We start from the raw sequence: 17,008 nt of genomic DNA, 5'->3' as shown, positions 1-17,008 counted from the left end.
GGGTCATCAAGGGGAAGGAAGGGGTCATCAAGAGGGAGGGGGGGTCATCAAGAGGGAGGAGGGGGTCATCAAGAGGGAGGAAGGGGTCATCAAGAGGGAGGAGAGGGTCATCAAGGGGAAGGAAGGGGTCATCAAGAGGGAGGAAGGGGTCATCAAGAGGGAGGAGGGGGTCATCAAGAGGGAGGAAGGGGTCATCAAGAGGGAGGAAGGGGTCATCAAGAGGGAGGAGAGGGTCATCAAGGGGAAGGAAGGGGTCATCAAGAGGGAGGAGGGGGTCATCAAGAGGGAGGAAGGGGTCATCAAGAGGGAGGAGATTTATGCCCATGTGGCAGCCTCAGAAACCTACACCCGCTCTGAGCTGCAGGTATACATTCTAGGCACAGGGGGAGCTGTTCTTTGCCCAAATATCGTCACTTTTCTGGCACAGGCTTTATAGAGCTAAGCCAATGTGAATGAACTCCTAGCTATTCATTTTAATAATCAATCTCTTTTTATTTTTCTAGAGGACAAACCTTGAGGGATTTCTGCAGTATTCCAATGGGGAAGTCTTTGGTGGGATCTGTGGTGAGCCAGAGGCGGAAGTCTGGATGTGGTTTCCTGACCATCTCCAGTGCTTTCTCCAAATCTTTTAGCCATTTCACCAACAAGTGGCAGTTCTGTAACATCAGCCATTGGCCACGGGACACGGCTGTTTCCAAGAGCTGAAGCGCCACCTATCAAGAGAAAAGTAACACATACAGATCAAAACTCCATCTGAAGTGTGCGACATCTGTTTAATGACCTGCGCAATATAAAGGGGAACTATCAGCAGGTTAGACGAATCTAACCTGCTGATATGTCCCTACTGCACAAGAGACACCAAGGAGGAGGATATGTCTCTTACCTTCCTCCTCTGTGCCGTTCCCGTGCACTTAGTCTCTTGCTCCACGGTCCAGTGAGATCATTAGGAGCACTGGGGAAACCCCTTAGGATGACTGCCCCGCCCCCCATGGCACCGATCCAGGGGGTGGGCCAGATCAGCGATATGGGGACGGGCTCCTGTCTCACCGGACCATGGACAAACTGCACCGGAACAGCGCCGAGGATGAAGGTAAGAGACATACCCTCCTCCTCAGCGTCTCCTGTGCAATAGGGACATATCAACAAGTTAGATTTCTCTTCCCTTTGACAGCTGTTTTTTTTTTTATGGCTGTCATTTAGTGCCCAAATAACGGCCATTATTTCAAACCAACAACCGTTATTTCTGTTAAAATAACGGCCGCTATTTGGGCAAAAAATTACATTTGTCGAACGGACCAAAAAAAACACGAAACGTTGTGTGGTCGTGGCCTTACACAGAATCTTTGTGCGATAGCAAACATAATAAAAGGCCGCCTGCAGCCAACTCCACCCATTACTTACCTTTTCCTGCCCCTGCCCCATGGCAAGGAACTTAAGGCGATTTCCTCCGAATCCCGACCTCTCCGCCAATTTCATGAGGTCACTGGCAGGATCAGACCCCGGACTCAGGATGAAGACAATAGGTGAGGTGGGAACACTCTGCTCAAATATAGCTTCAAAGCTTATGACTGGCGGCTGCACATATCTACAGGGAGGAACAAAATCTATTATTGGTTTATTTGTTTTTCCCTGAAATAAATGTTGTGTTTTATTATTATATACACACTATGGGGGACATTTATGAATACCGGCGTACTCGGAGACCGGTCTTAAAGGGGAAGCCTGGCGTCAGGCATTATTTTCATAAGAGCTGGGGAGAAGGTGGCAGAACATAACATGCACTTACCTCTCCGGTTCCAGTACTGGGGTCTGCTGTGCTCCGCTCTGGTTCCCAGTCCCCTGGGCGCTGACTGGCTGAGCAGGCCTGACAAATCACAACCCAGGTTCCCGCTAAGACCAGAAAGTGGTCAAAGAACCGGAGCAGAGGACAGTGGACCCCAGCACAGGAGCCATGGAGGTAGGCGCATGTTGTTATGTTTAGCCACCTTCGCCCCGTCTCTTTTGAAAAAAATGCCTGACACCAGACTTCCCCTTTAAATTAGGCCTCGTATCTAATTGCCACAATGGATTCACTAAGAGGCCCACTGGTGAAACAGACCGGACCTGTGCCTGCTGTACGGCAGGTGCACGCATCTTAGTGAATCAGAGAGCAGGCATAAATCATGGTAAATCAGGTGCAGGAGGTGGTCACGCTTCCTCCCTGCCTTGCCGCGGTCCCCCTGCCCACCCATCAGGCGAGCGGGGACTACGGCAGACTTACGCCAAGCTACAACAAAAAAAGGAAATATATAACAAAAGGTTTTTTTCCTCCTAATTTTAAATCTTAGAAAAAAAGGCCTTGTGGTCGGCGGGTTACTGTACTTACTTCTCTCCCATAGTGACGGTCACATAGTCTGTTACTGCCCTATACACTCGGTCCACTCTGAAACATCGCAGGAGAAGCAGTTTTTGAAAGGTGGAAAGTTTGTCATTGTAGCTGAGAGGGAAGGGAAATTGTTCCGGAGTATCCAGGTCATACCACTGAATAAATAAATAAAAAATCATAAGCATGAAAGGTTTTCCTAATCTAACAGCAAATGGAATTACATTTTGTTTGTCTCAAAATATATATATATATATATATATATATATATATATATATTTTTATTTTTTTTTTTTTTTTTTAAGAAATCAACAGGGGTTGTGATTACAAGCAGTTTTGCAAAATACTCTATTTTTCTTAGCATTTCTATGTTTAAATCAAGATTATACTTATGGCCACTAGGTGTCTCCCTTCCTGTCTATCTGCCATGTTCCCTCCATGCCAATATTTGTTCTTTCCTCCAGCTGGGGGAACCACTAGGGCAGGGGTCCTCAACTGGCGGACCGCGGTCCGAACCCGGACCGCGGAGGCCAGCTGTCCGGACCCCTGGTCAGACCTCCTAACCGCCCCGGATCCGGTCCGTCCCGCTCCCCACCGCACTGCCTCCCGCCCCATAGGCGTACTGTCCTTAGATGTCAGTACGCCTGTGGGGCTGGGGGCAGTGTCGGTCCGGCCCCCAGCTGATAAGCGCTCTGTAGGGATGTCCCGGGGATTCCCCAGCAGAGCGCGCACCACAGACCTCAGTGTACGCTGCCGGCCTGTCCTTCCCGGAAGTGCAGGCCGGCGGCGTACGCTGAGGTCACTGATGCGCGCTCTGCTGGGGAATCCCCGGGACATCCCTACAGAGCGCGTATCAGCCGGGGGCCGGACCGACGGGAAGAGAAGAAGACAGCCGCAGCGGGGAACGAGGTGCTAGGTGAGTTGTTTTTGTTATTTTTTTTTCTGTCTGGGGGGCATCTACAAGGGGAGAGCGCACAGGTGGACTATATACTACAGGGGGGACCTCACAGGGGGCTATATACTACTGAGGGGGCTATATACTACTGGGGGGAGCGCACAGGGGGCTATATACTACAGGGGGGACCTCACAGGGGGTTATATACTACTGAGGGGGCTATATACTACTGGGGGGACCTCACAGGGGCTATATACTACAGGGGGAAAGCACAAGGGGGGCTATATACTACTGGGGGGAGAGCACAGGGGCGCTATATACTACTGGGGGGACCTCACAGGGGGCTATATACTACTGAGGGGGCTATATACTACTGGGGGGAGTGCACAGGGGGCTATATACTACAGGGGGGACCTCACAGGGGGTTATATACTACAGGGGGGACCTCACAGGGGGCTATATACTACTGAGGGGGCTATATACTACTGGGGGGAGCGCACAGGGGGTTATATACTACAGGGGGGACCTCACAGGGGCTATATACTACAGGGGGAAAGCACAAGGGGGGCTATATACTACTGGGGGGAGAGCACAGGGGCGCTATATACTACTGGGGGGAGCTCACAGGGGGCTATATACTACAGGGGGACAGCACATGGGGGGGCTATATACTACAGGTGGAGCTCACAGGGGGCTATATACTACAGGGGGGAGCTCACAGGGGGGCTATATACTACTTGGGGGGAGCTCACGGGGGCTATATACTACTGGGGGGAGCTCACAGGGGGCTATATACTACTGGGGGAGAGCACAGGGGGGCTATATACTACTGGGGGGAGCTCACAGGGGGCTATATACTACAGGGGGAGAGCGCACAGGGGGGCTATATACTACTGGGGGGAGCTCACAGGGGGCTATATTCTACAGGGGGAGAGCGCACGGGGAGGCTATATACTACTGGGGGGAGCTCACAGGGGGCTATATACTACAGGGGGAGAGCGCACAGGGGGGCTATATACTACTGGGGGAGCAACAGGGGGCTATATACTACTGAAGGAGAGCGCACAGGGGGGGCTATACACTACTGGGGGAGCAACAGGGTGGCTATATACTACCAGGGCAGTCACTCCCTTTGTACCTTATATCAAAGGCTTGGTGAGAGAGAAAAAAATGCCAATTTTCACGCTAATAAGCAGCAATTCTGTATATAAATAGTTGAACGTTTGTGACAAAGTAACAAAACACGTTTCCTACTGATGTTCAGCTCGGACCTTCACCTGACAATAGACCCCGGTAAGTGGACCTTCACTAAAAGTTGTTGAGTACCCCTGCACTAGGGCCTGCCCACTGTGCTTGTAAGTTTAAGTGCATCTATCTACAGCATCTTAAAATGTGGGCAAGTTGCAACAGTATTTTAATATACTGTACATTTTTCAGGTAGAATTTTAAAAGGAATGTAATAAAGGTTTAAATTTAGCCACCGAGGACAGTGGGGTATATATATTGGGGGGTTTGTTCCTCCAAAAAACATTTAGACCGTACAATACCAGCACCCCCAGGATTTTCTGCTATTGAACGTGGACGCGCAGCAGCTGTATACATGCGCAGTGAAGGGAGACACCTAGTGGCCATGTGTATAATGTTAAATTAAACATAGAAAATTAAAAAATAAAGAGTGCAAAGCTGCTTGTGATCACGACCCCTCTTGATTTGTTAACAAAAATGGCGACAGTGCCTCTTTAAATATGTGGAATGGTTACATTACCAGCAGAAAGGGAAGAATGACTAAGTTGGAATCATCTATTGGAGAGGGATTGGGGGTGACAGCGTCTCTTACGGTTGCAGCATCTTGTTACTGGTCAAGATGTATTACTCCTAATCCTCCATCCATGATCCTCCTTAGATTATGTATTACCCATAATCTTCCATAGCACCAGACTTCTATACATCCCAATATGAGGTAAGATAGAAGTCATACTAAGAAGCCTCCTGCCCTGTGTGTGTATACAGCTGACATGGATATCACACTTACAGCTTTCCAGTCTGACTCGTGTCTGTCGACATCATCAGGGAGCGACCCGAACAATGCTGGGAATTGTTCAGACAGGCGTATTATGTCCTCCCATCCTTGGTCCGGGAGCCAGGAGCATTGCTTCTTCCTCCTGCTTTTCTCTAGGGAAATATTTCCTAGGAGTAAAGAAAAGATGAGGATCAAGTGACTGTGTGGTGTCCCACTGTGGGTGTTGCTCATATTCACACCTTTCGTAAAAGTCTGTAGTTGTTTATGGTTTTGTTGTAGCTACAGTGTTTCCAAAGATGACCACTAGATGTCACTGTATTTTATAACTGAGGCCTAGAAGCTGCACAGCTGAAGTATTCTAAAGGGTTATTGTTTGTGTAAGTCCCAGATTCTGTTATCCAGTAGGATTTCTTCTTTCTTCTCTCCTATGCTCTCTTTTCTATCCCGTTTCCCTATTGCATTCTTTCCACCCAACCACAGCGCATCTTACATGCTGTTTAGGAAGTTAGTCCCTTGGGTGAAGGAGGAGTTTTTAGCTGAGCTTTGGAGGAGAAGGGACGCAGCTCAGATAGCTCTCAACAGTGGTGCTACCTGGGCCCTGGCCCTCTGCCAGGTCCCCCCTACCAGTTAGTTCTTAGTCAGTACCCCGCATGGGTAGGACGCAGGGCACAGCCCGCTTACAAACCTCTTTCTTGAAGCACCAAACACGCTGTGTGATGCACTGTTAAACCCTTCAGGAGAGGAATAGCCTACAGATCGCCTCAACCTATGCCGTAGTGTCCATAGAAAAGCCAAAGAGCTAGGAACTGATCCGGGTGGAGCAAAGTTACTAAAAGTCAAAAAACTTCATCTCGCAGCGTGGGTGTACTTAGGAAATCCTATCCATTCCGCTCATCCCAGGTAACAGGGTCTGGGGCCTGTGTCACCCATCAGTACGGTTCAGCCAAAGCTAGTGGGCACAAGGTGGTGTGAAGACTATAGGAAAGGTCAAAACACAGGCACAGGTTGTTGTTGTCTTCTTCTCCTACAAGTATTCTTCTAAGCACTCCAACCTCCCGGCAGATCACATTACTACTTGGGTTGAGACTCTCACGGCATCCTCCTCTCTACTACGCTACCTCAGTACAACCTTATCAACTCTACTACATCCTACTCCGCAGTAATCTCACAGATCTGGTGGTTCTATGTTCGGGCATTTACTGGAACTGTATCACATGTACCTGAAGATTCGTTGTATTACCTGCTGCACATTTACAAGAAGTAAACCAAGTCATCGTTATCAACTGAGGCTGTGATTACTGGCTACCACCTGCACAGCACCTACACCACAACCTTGGGACATTTCCCCTTTCTGTGGGTGGCGGGTCCTACCACTATTCGGGAGGGTCACTACACCGCTCTGGCCACCTGTGACATAATCCCAAGGCACCCTGCAGCAACCAACAGGACACCGACCACAGGGGAGAAGGGTACCATCAGACCTGTGTGCCCACCAGGCACTGGCGTCATGTGACAACATAATAAGGTCCGGCTGTATCTCAGCCATCCACCACCAGTAGTGGCGTCACACTTCTACCTAGCAAGTGACCGGCCGTCCCACCGCTACAACATCATCTGGGAGCTCACGACAATTGCAAATCCAAACCTCAAATCCCACCAAGGGCAAATGGTATTTATACCTTATTATATTACATTGACTTTTTTTTTTTTTACCTTTTAAGAAAAAGTCGAGTTCCTCCTGTGGCACTCGGCCATCCGCCTGCTCAATCTTTATGGTCATATTAAAAGAAAACAGCAACTTATGTCTTTCAAATAATCCTGAAAGAGAATGTTGAGATCACTTTACCCTGTTCTTATTACATAGTGTGAACCTAGCCTTATACTGTAAAAAAAAAAAAAAACTTCTTCTTAAAGGGTACTCTGTCTATATAATTATAAATAAGTAATTAACATAAATGTCTATATAAGTGTGTCAGTAAGCTGGTAACATTTACGCTGGGTAAGAAATAATCGAATAATTTACGGTTCCATAAGAAAACAAGCTAACCAACCAAGTAAAAAAAAAAAAGGTCACATTGGTAAAAAGCCAACCTGTACATCCGTAGTTATAAACGTTGAATGTCAACGTGTCCATTATGTTTTTTAGCCGTTTGGCCAAAATGCCATCGGGAAGAGACTTCCGTAGCGATAAATCGAATACGGCCAAGAAGGAAGACAGAGAATATTGATACATTGAGTTGACTAAGGCCATCTCAGAAAGGACAAAAAACAGTATGGCCCCGCGCTTAGCTGCCGGTCTATAACCGTCCCGTAATTTATCAATGTCCAGGGCAGTCCTCTCCGCTAGTTTCAGTTTTTCAGACACCTAAAAAAAATATAAAATTCAACTGAAAAGTCTTCAATCTGCAGTAACTGATCATAGGAGTAGAAGATTAGCGCACTCTGTTACATGTAGGTTTGCCAACGATAATATAATAAATGCACATGTATGTATGAAGTAGAAACACATTTTTAGACTATTAGTATACTATATGGTATGTATTTATAGATCTTTTAGGGAATATATCAGGGGGCATTAACACGTTACAGGGTTAAGGTCCATGCACAGATGATGTGCTATGGACTGGAATCACAGACCTCTCAGCATCATGTATAACTATGATGCCGAGAGCTCCACAACTGTTTAAATCTTCACGGTACTGTACCGACACAGTGTAAAGATTTAAAGGGGAACTATCAGCAGGTTAGATGAATCTAACCTGCTGATAGCTTCCCTTTTGTGCAGGCCAAGGATGAAGGTATGTGTCATACCTTCACCCTTGGTGCCATTCTGCTGCAAATAGTCATGTGAGACCGTTAGGCGCACTGCCCCGCTCCCATATCGACAATCTGGCCCACTCCATTAAAAATCATTAGAAAGGGTCGGCCGAGAGCCGATCGGCGCTATGGGGGAGGGCAGTGCTGCTAACAGTTTTACAGAATCGTGGAGCAAACGACTAACTGCACCGACATGGCACCGAGGATAAAGACATACCTTCCTCCTAAACGCCTCCTGCACAAAAGGAACATATCAGCAGGTTACTTTTGTCTAACCTGCTGATAGTTCCCCTTTAAACAGTTTCGGAAGTCCCGGCATCATAATGATACATGATGCCAGGATTCTTGTCTGTAGCCAGTCTGTGCACAGAGCGGGTGGATGCTGCCGTAGTTCTACAGCTTACTCCCTGGTATTTTCCACTTGATAATCCAATCATTTATGATTCGCACAATTTCTGAAGATCAATATAACACAGGCAATGAATGTAAAATCATTCTAATGATAAAACGCACATAAGATCTGGAATGACGGGAACAATTTCAGTGAGAAAAATTTGCCAAAACAGTGATTGGCTGTTACCCCCAGACAAGTCAGTCTTAGAAGTGGAGGCTGGATCGCTCAGCTCGGGTCTCAAAGATGGCGTAGGAGGAGCACAGAAAGGTAAGAATAGGCTGTTTTTTATTTTCTCACCAAGGGCAGCAATATATGAACAGGTATGTTTGAGCGGAATACCCCTTTAAACACTATGTTAACATCCAAGTCTTTACTCTCTTCGTGACATTGGATCGTTACCTCTGTGGCTTTGGATTTTGTCTCCTCTAGTGTATGAACTAGTTCCACATTGTCCAACATGTTACCCGTGGACGTGGCGAGCTCTCTAAGCAAGGAGTCCTCTAAATCTTTTAACAGCTTCTTATTTTCACTGGTCTCTTGAATGAGATGTTCTCTTTGCTCCTCCAATTCTCTTCTTTCAAAGCCAACAATGACGCTGAGCAATTGATCTTCCAGGCCCTTCAGCGTAACTGCGGAAAAGAGTGGAAATGGATATTATTTAGAGGCCGTGGCATGCACACCTCCACAGTGCACACTGAAAGGCGGTTACCTGTGGAAATGCTCTTCGGGTTCAGAAACGGCAAAGAGTATTAGGGTCCTATTAGATGGCTGATGACGGCCTGATCAATAACGTAAACCAGCGCCGATCTGCTAGATTACACGGCTCAACAATCGTTTAGCAAGGGCTGTATATATATCGTTAGCAATGTCCGTGCAGCCCTTGCCCCCAGCTGTCATACATTACCTCTCCACGATCCGTCTTCTTCTGCCCTCTGCTTGCTTCCCGGGGCCGTGACTGCAGCTTCAGAGCGGTCTCCAAGCTGACAGGCCACTCCACCAATCACTGGTTGTGGCAGCCCTGGCCAGTGATTGGCTATGACCACTAGACCCCTATGAAGCTGCAGCCGCAGCGCCAAGAAGCAAGCAGAGGGCAGGAGAAGATGGAGCGTGGAGAGGTAATGTATTAACAGTTGAGGAAAGGGGGTGCACACAGCGATGCATGGTCGGCGGCCAATGATTTTGGTGTCGGACATTTCACACACGATCGCTTTTATTGGCTGATCGATGTCTCTATTACATGGATCGATAATCGGTCGAACTGGCCTGCTTCTTCCAATGATCGCTCGGTGTAATGGGGCCCTTACTCTGAAGAATAAGAGAAGGTTGCGTATTGTATGTAATCACAGCATACACTCACCTGTATAATTTATGACCATGGCTTTACCAAAGACTGACGGAGAATACTTTGGATTTGCCAGCTTTGTATTCAGGTATAGCTTGAAGTTAGGATCATAATCGACCTCTTTATCTCCTAGGTAGATGAACTGACGCCCTTGGGCACCTTTGATGTTTTTTTCTAGAACATTGTCAATGACAGGGTCAATATATTCATCGACATCTTGAAAGAGGAAAGGAAAGCCGTACTTAATGGCCATTTCTAATTGCTTCAAGAAATCCGGATCATTAAAGGAGGAAATCTGGAATGAAAAAAAGATCAAGAATTTTGTTTTTTTGTTGCAGCCATTGTGAATTGTACTCAGTGGCCTAATCTATTAATAAAGACAGGACAGATGAGCGCGGGATATATGAATGACGAGAGGAGCCCAAAAATGTTCCCTACAGCAGGATTCAGTGTATTCAGTGTACAGAGAGAAGAAACAAGAGACAAATGTTACTACATGAAGCAAGTGTCTTTATGTAGTAAAAATTAAAGGGAATCTGTCATGAAGTGTATGATACCTTAAATGAAAGCAGCAATAGCTAGTGAAAGGAATACTGAACAGATCAGTGTATTACTTACATCCACCTCTTCAGCCGTTCTCCTAATATGCAGGAGAATGGGCTTCATGCTACATAACTATCTCCACCCTCCATCTGCTGATGGACAGCTGTCTGCCAATACACAACTGCCAATCAGCAGCTGATGAGCAGAGTGTGTTGGTGCTCATGAATATCTAGGATGACTGAGCATGTGCACATAATGGAGAGGACTACTTGTCCATGTTAATCAGGAGGATATCTGCGAAGTAGCTGCACAGAACAATGTAAGTGATACATCATTCTGTTCTGCTTCTCTGTCACTACTTTATGCTACTGTTAGATAGGACACCATAAACCTGCTGACAGAGTCTCTTTAAGCAATAATTTACCACAGTAACATGTATATGGTTACTACAGTTGACACAAGAGATGTCCATCAATTTCAACCAAGGAAGGGATAATATGTGGTTACAGGGAAAGGGTAATCATAGACAAGAATCCTACACTGCCTATATATCTTTCTAAAGATCGGCACTACATTTGTACTGTGCCAGTCCCTAGGCACAATACCATCACCAAAAAAATCTCTAAACATTATGAAGGACACATTTCAGCTGGGTATTGCCTTCCTCAGCTAGTCCCACTAGCCCAGTCAAAACGCGTCCTTGTCATGTATGCAAAGCCTATACTGTATGTATATGTGTAAATAAACCATTGGCAGAAGAATTGGTGAGTGCCGGGAACACTTCTTTCCACTAGAACAAAAGCCGAGCACACCTTAAGGTTATTCCGCTCCTCCTTTCTTTTGATCCAGTTCAGAGCTTGCTGCTGAGGATCTATGCAAAGTGGGAAACGACTTGCCCTGGTGGTCAGTATACCATTCTGTATGGAGAGTTCATCAGGCGGCAATCCTTCTGAGCCCCACCTGCAGGAAAATGATATAGTCATGTAATGTGATCAATATTTTATAGATGTTTTCATTCACTTCATCTAGTACTGTAGATCTGATTCCAGTTTCACCCCCAAAAAATCATCACCAGCAGATAGACAAGCCTAACCTGCTGACAGCCCCTTACTGCGCAAGGCGCGCCGAGGAGGATGGTATGTCTCTTACCTTCATCCTCGGCGCCGTTCCTGTGTGTTAGCAGTATAATCCTCAGTCCAGAGCACCGTTAGGAGCACTGCCCCAGCCCAATCGCGCAAGCTGGCCCAACCGCTCCACTGGTTATCATTAGAAGGAGCAGGCTGGCTCACGCAATGGGGGCGGGGCAGTGCTCCTAGTGGTGCTCCGGACAAAGGATTACACTGCTAACACACGAAAACAGCACCAAGGATGAAGGTAAGAGACATAGCTTCCTCCTTGGCACCCCCTGTGCAATAGGGACATATCGGCAGGGTAAATTCGTCTAACCTGCTGATATTTTAAAGGGGAACTAACAGCCATTATCTGTTGTTAATTGATGTCCAGCCCAACAATTTTGACGGTGTGTTATCATAGCCTAAAAGATGGAATTGAACAGAGAAGAATCAAATTATTCACATATACACAACGTAAAAATGTTTCCCTCTAATTCATACTGTACACCAGGGGTAGGGAACCTTGGCTTTCCAGCTGTTGCAAACTACAAGCTAAAGCTTTGGCTGTCCAGGCATGATGGGAAAACTGGAGAGCCAAAGTTCCCTACCCCGGCTGTAGACTTTGGCCTACCTGCTAATTTCAACATCATCGGTGAGTAGACTCTCCACCCTAAACGGATGACTAAGAGGGATTTCCCGGTCCAGGATGTCCTGCTGCCATTCTGTGTATATCATCTCTTTCCGGAATTCCCAGTTGAAGGCGCCTTCATAGCTGAGAAATGCAGAACACAGCAAACAATCTCCAAGCAACTTCACTCGTTTCTCCTTCAAATCTTCCAAGTCTTTTGTCCACCTAATGAAGAAAAAAAAGAGGAGAAAAATAATAATAATAATAATAATAATAATATTGCATGTGTATATTTGTTTTATCAACTTTAAAGGGGAACTATCATAAGGTTAGATGGATCTAACCTGCTGATATGTCCCTACTGCACAGGAGACGCCAAGGAGGAAGGTATGTCTCTTAGCCACTCTGCTAGTCGGTGACTGCAAAGCGACTGTCTGACCCCAGTTACTAACTGGCTGAGTGGACGTTTCTGAGACGGGTTGCGACGTCGCAGGGCCGGGAAATACAGGCCGTCCGGAGATCAACAGGTTCGTTCTGACCTCCTCTTTCAGGCACCACTCTTCTTATCTTCATATGCCCCACAGTTTTCAAGTAGTTTAATCCGAAGAAAATATGTGCATGAGCTTCTTAGATGCACTGGGGGTGTTCTGTGGTTCCCCAGTGCAGCTATTTGACCAGCCCCTCCCCTCCTACAGTTACGCCTACCTATGTATATTCATGTGTGCATTAGCAGGCCGGTCTTTAAAGGGATTATCCAGTGCTACAAAAACATGGCCACTTTCTTCCAGAGAAAGCCCCGCTCTTGTCTCCAGCTTGGGCGGGGTGTTGCTGTTCAGTTCCATCGAAGTGAATGGAGCTTAAAAGGGACCAGTCAGCCCGGCTGCCGGGGTGAAGCCTGCCCGACCCCCTGGTGAAGCCCCGGTCCCCATCCCGCCACCGAAAAATCCCCGTCGGAAGCTGTGCGTGCGCTCACCAGAGAAGAGTCCAACGCCCATAGAGAATAACTGGAGCAGTCATTCGCTATGGGCGTCGGACTCATCTTTGGTGAGCGCACGCACAGATTCCGACAGGGATTTGTCAGCGGGACCGGGTACGGGACCAGGACTTCGAGGAAGGGGTAAGTATAAGGGGCTTCTCCGGGGGGTTGCACAGCCTTTACCCTGGCAGCCAGGGTGACAGGTCTTCTTTAATTGCAAACCGCACCTGAACAAGAGTCGTTTTGTCTCACTTTTGTAGCACTGGAGAACCCCTTTAACAGCTCCTGCATGGATACGGGCTGTTGTTCCTACACATGCACGAAAAAGACCGGCCTGCTTACGCACACCTGAATATGCATAGGTAAGCGTGACCACAGGAGGCCGCAGGACTACCAGTGCACTGGGGCGGGGGGTGGGGGGGGGGGGTCGAAGAGGATTTTAGTGCACCAAAGGAGCTAATTTACCTATTTACTCAAAAAAGCTGAAACAAAAAAAGATAAGAATAGCGATGCCAGAAAGAGGAGTCAGGGGGCTACAGGGACATATCATTTTGGTAAAATATAAGAAAAATAAGGAATAGAACAGAACAGCTTATAATAAAGATGATTTTCCTATATATACATATCTATATACAGTACTTGCCTTATGTTCTCTGATCCTAAACCAGAGATCAGTTTATCAGCGGCGATCAGCCTGCGCTCCATGATTTCTGCTTCCTCTTGAAGTTTCTGCTTCTCGGCTATGGCGGCTTCATACCGTTCTCCAAGGGTTTTCAGTTCACTTTGTATGGCAGCTAATTCGGCCTGGATCTTTTCCAACTCACGCTTACTCATATGATAGTTACGTTCCAGTTTAGCCACCTAATTTTTTTTTTAATGAAAATGTGGAGTGCCCTTATATAAAATCAATGGCATTGTACATACATCTGCTGCTCATAATACTCACAACAGGGTCTGAAATCCCCAGGAAAATTAAAGAAAGAACTTTGAAAACCCTTAAAGGGGTTATCCAGCGCTTCAAAAACATGGCCACTTTTCCCCCTACTGTTATCTCCAGTTCAGGTGCGGTTTGCAATTAAGCTCCATTTACTTCAATGGAACTGAGTTTCAAAACCTGCACCCAAACTGGAGACAAGAGTAGGGGGAAAGTGGCCATGTTTTTGTAGCGCTGGATAACCCCTTTAAAGTTGCTTCTCACTTCCTTAAGATCCTAGGATAATCCCCTGAAAATAAGACCTAGCTTCATTCTGCAGGCTTTTTGGAGTAGGCTTCAAATATAAGCCCTACTCTTAGGCCTCATTTACACATTCAGTAATTTTTCTGGACTGCAAAACCTCCCGCTACTTTTACTTTGTGGTCCGTATAAATTCATCTGTATTGCATCCGTTTTTCTGCAAAATGTAAATAGTACTAGTTTGCATATATTTGATCTGTGTTTTTTACGGACATCACCGATGTGACATCCGTGATGTCCGTGAAAAACACGGATCCCATAGACTTCTATTGGTAATACGTACCGCAATCACAATCCGCACTAGGGCATGTCCTTTTTTTTTTACCGAACGGATTACGGATCAAAATTAACACGGACTGTGTGAATAGCCCAATAGAAATCAATGTGCTCTAAGTTGAACCGTGATTACAGATCCGGAAAAACGGACAACTTTACTGAACGTGTGAATAAGGCCTAATAATAAGCCCTAGTTATAGTCAGCTGACCAGATCCCTGACACTGGATGCTGAGTATTAGCCAATCAGGGCCAGACTTATTATGCTCCGCCCCCACCTGCTCAGCACAAGCTGCAGGGGAGACAGGAGGGGGTAAGAAGATGCACATTAGGGGAATAGAATATGGGGGGGGCACAGAGTATGTTGGCAACTACAGGGGGAGGGAGGTATACAGTATGGGGGGAACAACTACAGAGAACAACTACAGAGGAGAGGGGTATACAGTATGGGAACTACCTGCAGAGGGGGGAGGTATACAGTATGGGGACTACCTGCAGAGGAGGGATGTATACAGTATGGGGAAACAACTACAGAGGGGGGAGGGGGTATACAGTATAGGGGAACAACTACAGAGGAGGAGGGAGGTATACAGTATGGGGAAACAACTACAGAGGGGAGATGTATACAGTATGGGGGAACAACTACAGAGGGGGGGACAACTACAGAGGAGGGGGGTATACAGTATGGGGACTACCTGCAGAGGGGGGAGGTATACAGTATGGGGGAAACAACTACAGAGGGGAGATGTATACAGTATGGGGGAACAACTACAGAGGGGGGAGGGGTTATACAGTATAGGGGAACAACTACAGAGGGGGGACAACTACAGAGGGGGAGGGGGTATACAGTATAGGGGAACAACTACAGAGGGGGGACAACTACAGAGGGGGAGGGGGTATACAGTATGGGCTAAGAACTACAGAGGGGAGGGAGATATACAGTATGGAGGCCTAACTACAAGGGCATTTACAGTATAAGAGCCTAACATGGGATATACAGTACGGCGGTTATCTACCATATAGAGTGGGGCTACAGTGTAGAGGCAAACCTGCTTCTTCAAAAATACGACCTACCCCAAAAATAAGCCCTAGCCCTTTTTTTTTTTTTTTTTTTTTTTAGAAAAATAAAATAATATGAGACCCTGTGATATTTTCAAAGAATCTTGCATTAACGTAGATACATCTGTCTATACAATATACAGCAGTTTGGATCAGCGATTAGCTCTGTTCCCTTGCAGCATTAGGGTGTTGGAATCCGACCAACAGCAACATGTGCATCTAACCTCCCTCATTCCAGACTAAAAAACAGATAGGATACTTTGTTTTCAATGGCATTATTATTATTATTATTATTATTATTATTATTATTATTAATTTCTACTATTATTATTATTATTATTATTATTATTATTAACTATCATCATTACTTTTATTTATTACTATCATAATTAAGATTATTATTACTATTATTATTATATATTACTATCATTATTATTTATTACTATTATTATTTTTACCATTATTACTTTTACCATTATTATTATTATTATTATTATTATTACTATTATTTATTACTATCATTATTATTTATTACTATCATCATCATTATTAATTGCCATCATCATTATTATTATAATTATTATTACTATCATTATTATTATTATTTATTACTATCATTATTATTTATTACTATCATCATTATTATTTATTACTATCATCATCATTATTATTATAATAATAATTATTATTTATTACTATTATTATTTATTACTATCTTTATTATTATTATTTATTACTATCATCATTATTATTATTATTATCATTATTTATTACTATCATCATTAATTATTATTTTTACTAAACCAAGGAAACGACAGTATATAAAGAGATTACTATAATAATTGTATGTAAATTCTTCATACCTTTTCTCGTTTCGGTTTAATCTCCTTTGCCACATCACAATATCCCATGACGGCATCAACAAACTTCAACATTCCCAGGCCAGCTTTACTAATGGCTTCCATCTCTTCAAAGGTGGCATTTAGATTTTTTAAGAACCCTACAGAAATGACCCAACATGACAAATAACTAATGTCCTTAGTAAATGTGATATAACAGATGACATCACAATGCTGGCAAACAATACACAAGGACGTTACCTCTCACTGTCTTCACTTGGTTCTGACTGATCGCATCAAAGTCTATTTCCATGAGAGTTTTCAGGAAGTTGGGCTCGGACATCATTCCCTTGGCCGTTTTCCAGCTGATCTCCCTGTAGCCTCTCATCACCAGGATACATTCACAGACAATCTGAACTTGCCTTGGTGGTTTGGCAAATGTCCTTTAATATAATAATAATGATAATGATAATAATAATAAAGATAATAAAATGAACATAAATCGTTTATGGA

The 17,008-nt window shown here is 45.2% G+C and overlaps 1 protein-coding gene across 4 annotated transcripts in view; it reads right to left on the bottom strand.

Moving 5' to 3' along the window:
• Nucleotides 1-17,008, bottom strand: part of DNAH10 (dynein axonemal heavy chain 10) — a 117,173-nt gene that overhangs the window by 11,479 nt on the left and 88,686 nt on the right. For 3 of the 4 annotated variants that reach the window (XM_069960925.1, XM_069960926.1, XM_069960927.1), the window contains exons 58-70: nt 16,757-16,938; nt 16,520-16,656; nt 13,733-13,950; nt 12,117-12,338; nt 11,186-11,333; nt 9,846-10,125; nt 8,888-9,117; nt 7,369-7,642; nt 6,991-7,095; nt 5,290-5,444; nt 2,366-2,520; nt 1,402-1,585; nt 513-713 (exon numbers count right to left, since the gene is read on the bottom strand). In XM_069960925.1, the coding sequence (XP_069817026.1) occupies nt 513-713; nt 1,402-1,585; nt 2,366-2,520; nt 5,290-5,444; nt 6,991-7,095; nt 7,369-7,642; nt 8,888-9,117; nt 9,846-10,125; nt 11,186-11,333; nt 12,117-12,338; nt 13,733-13,950; nt 16,520-16,656; nt 16,757-16,938 (2,491 nt within the window). Of the gene's footprint in view, nt 1-512; nt 714-1,401; nt 1,586-2,365; nt 2,521-5,289; nt 5,445-6,990; nt 7,096-7,368; nt 7,643-8,887; nt 9,118-9,845; nt 10,126-11,185; nt 11,334-12,116; nt 12,339-13,732; nt 13,951-16,519; nt 16,657-16,756; nt 16,939-17,008 lie in introns of those variants that run through there. The other variant, XR_011362084.1, reaches the window with a different exon arrangement.

The sequence above is a fragment of the Dendropsophus ebraccatus genome, chromosome 3 (genome assembly GCF_027789765.1).
Source record: "Dendropsophus ebraccatus isolate aDenEbr1 chromosome 3, aDenEbr1.pat, whole genome shotgun sequence".
NCBI lineage: Eukaryota > Metazoa > Chordata > Amphibia > Anura > Hylidae > Dendropsophus > Dendropsophus ebraccatus.
Note: the sequence above shows the minus strand (reverse complement) of the source record. Positions and strands in the feature narration are given on the sequence as shown.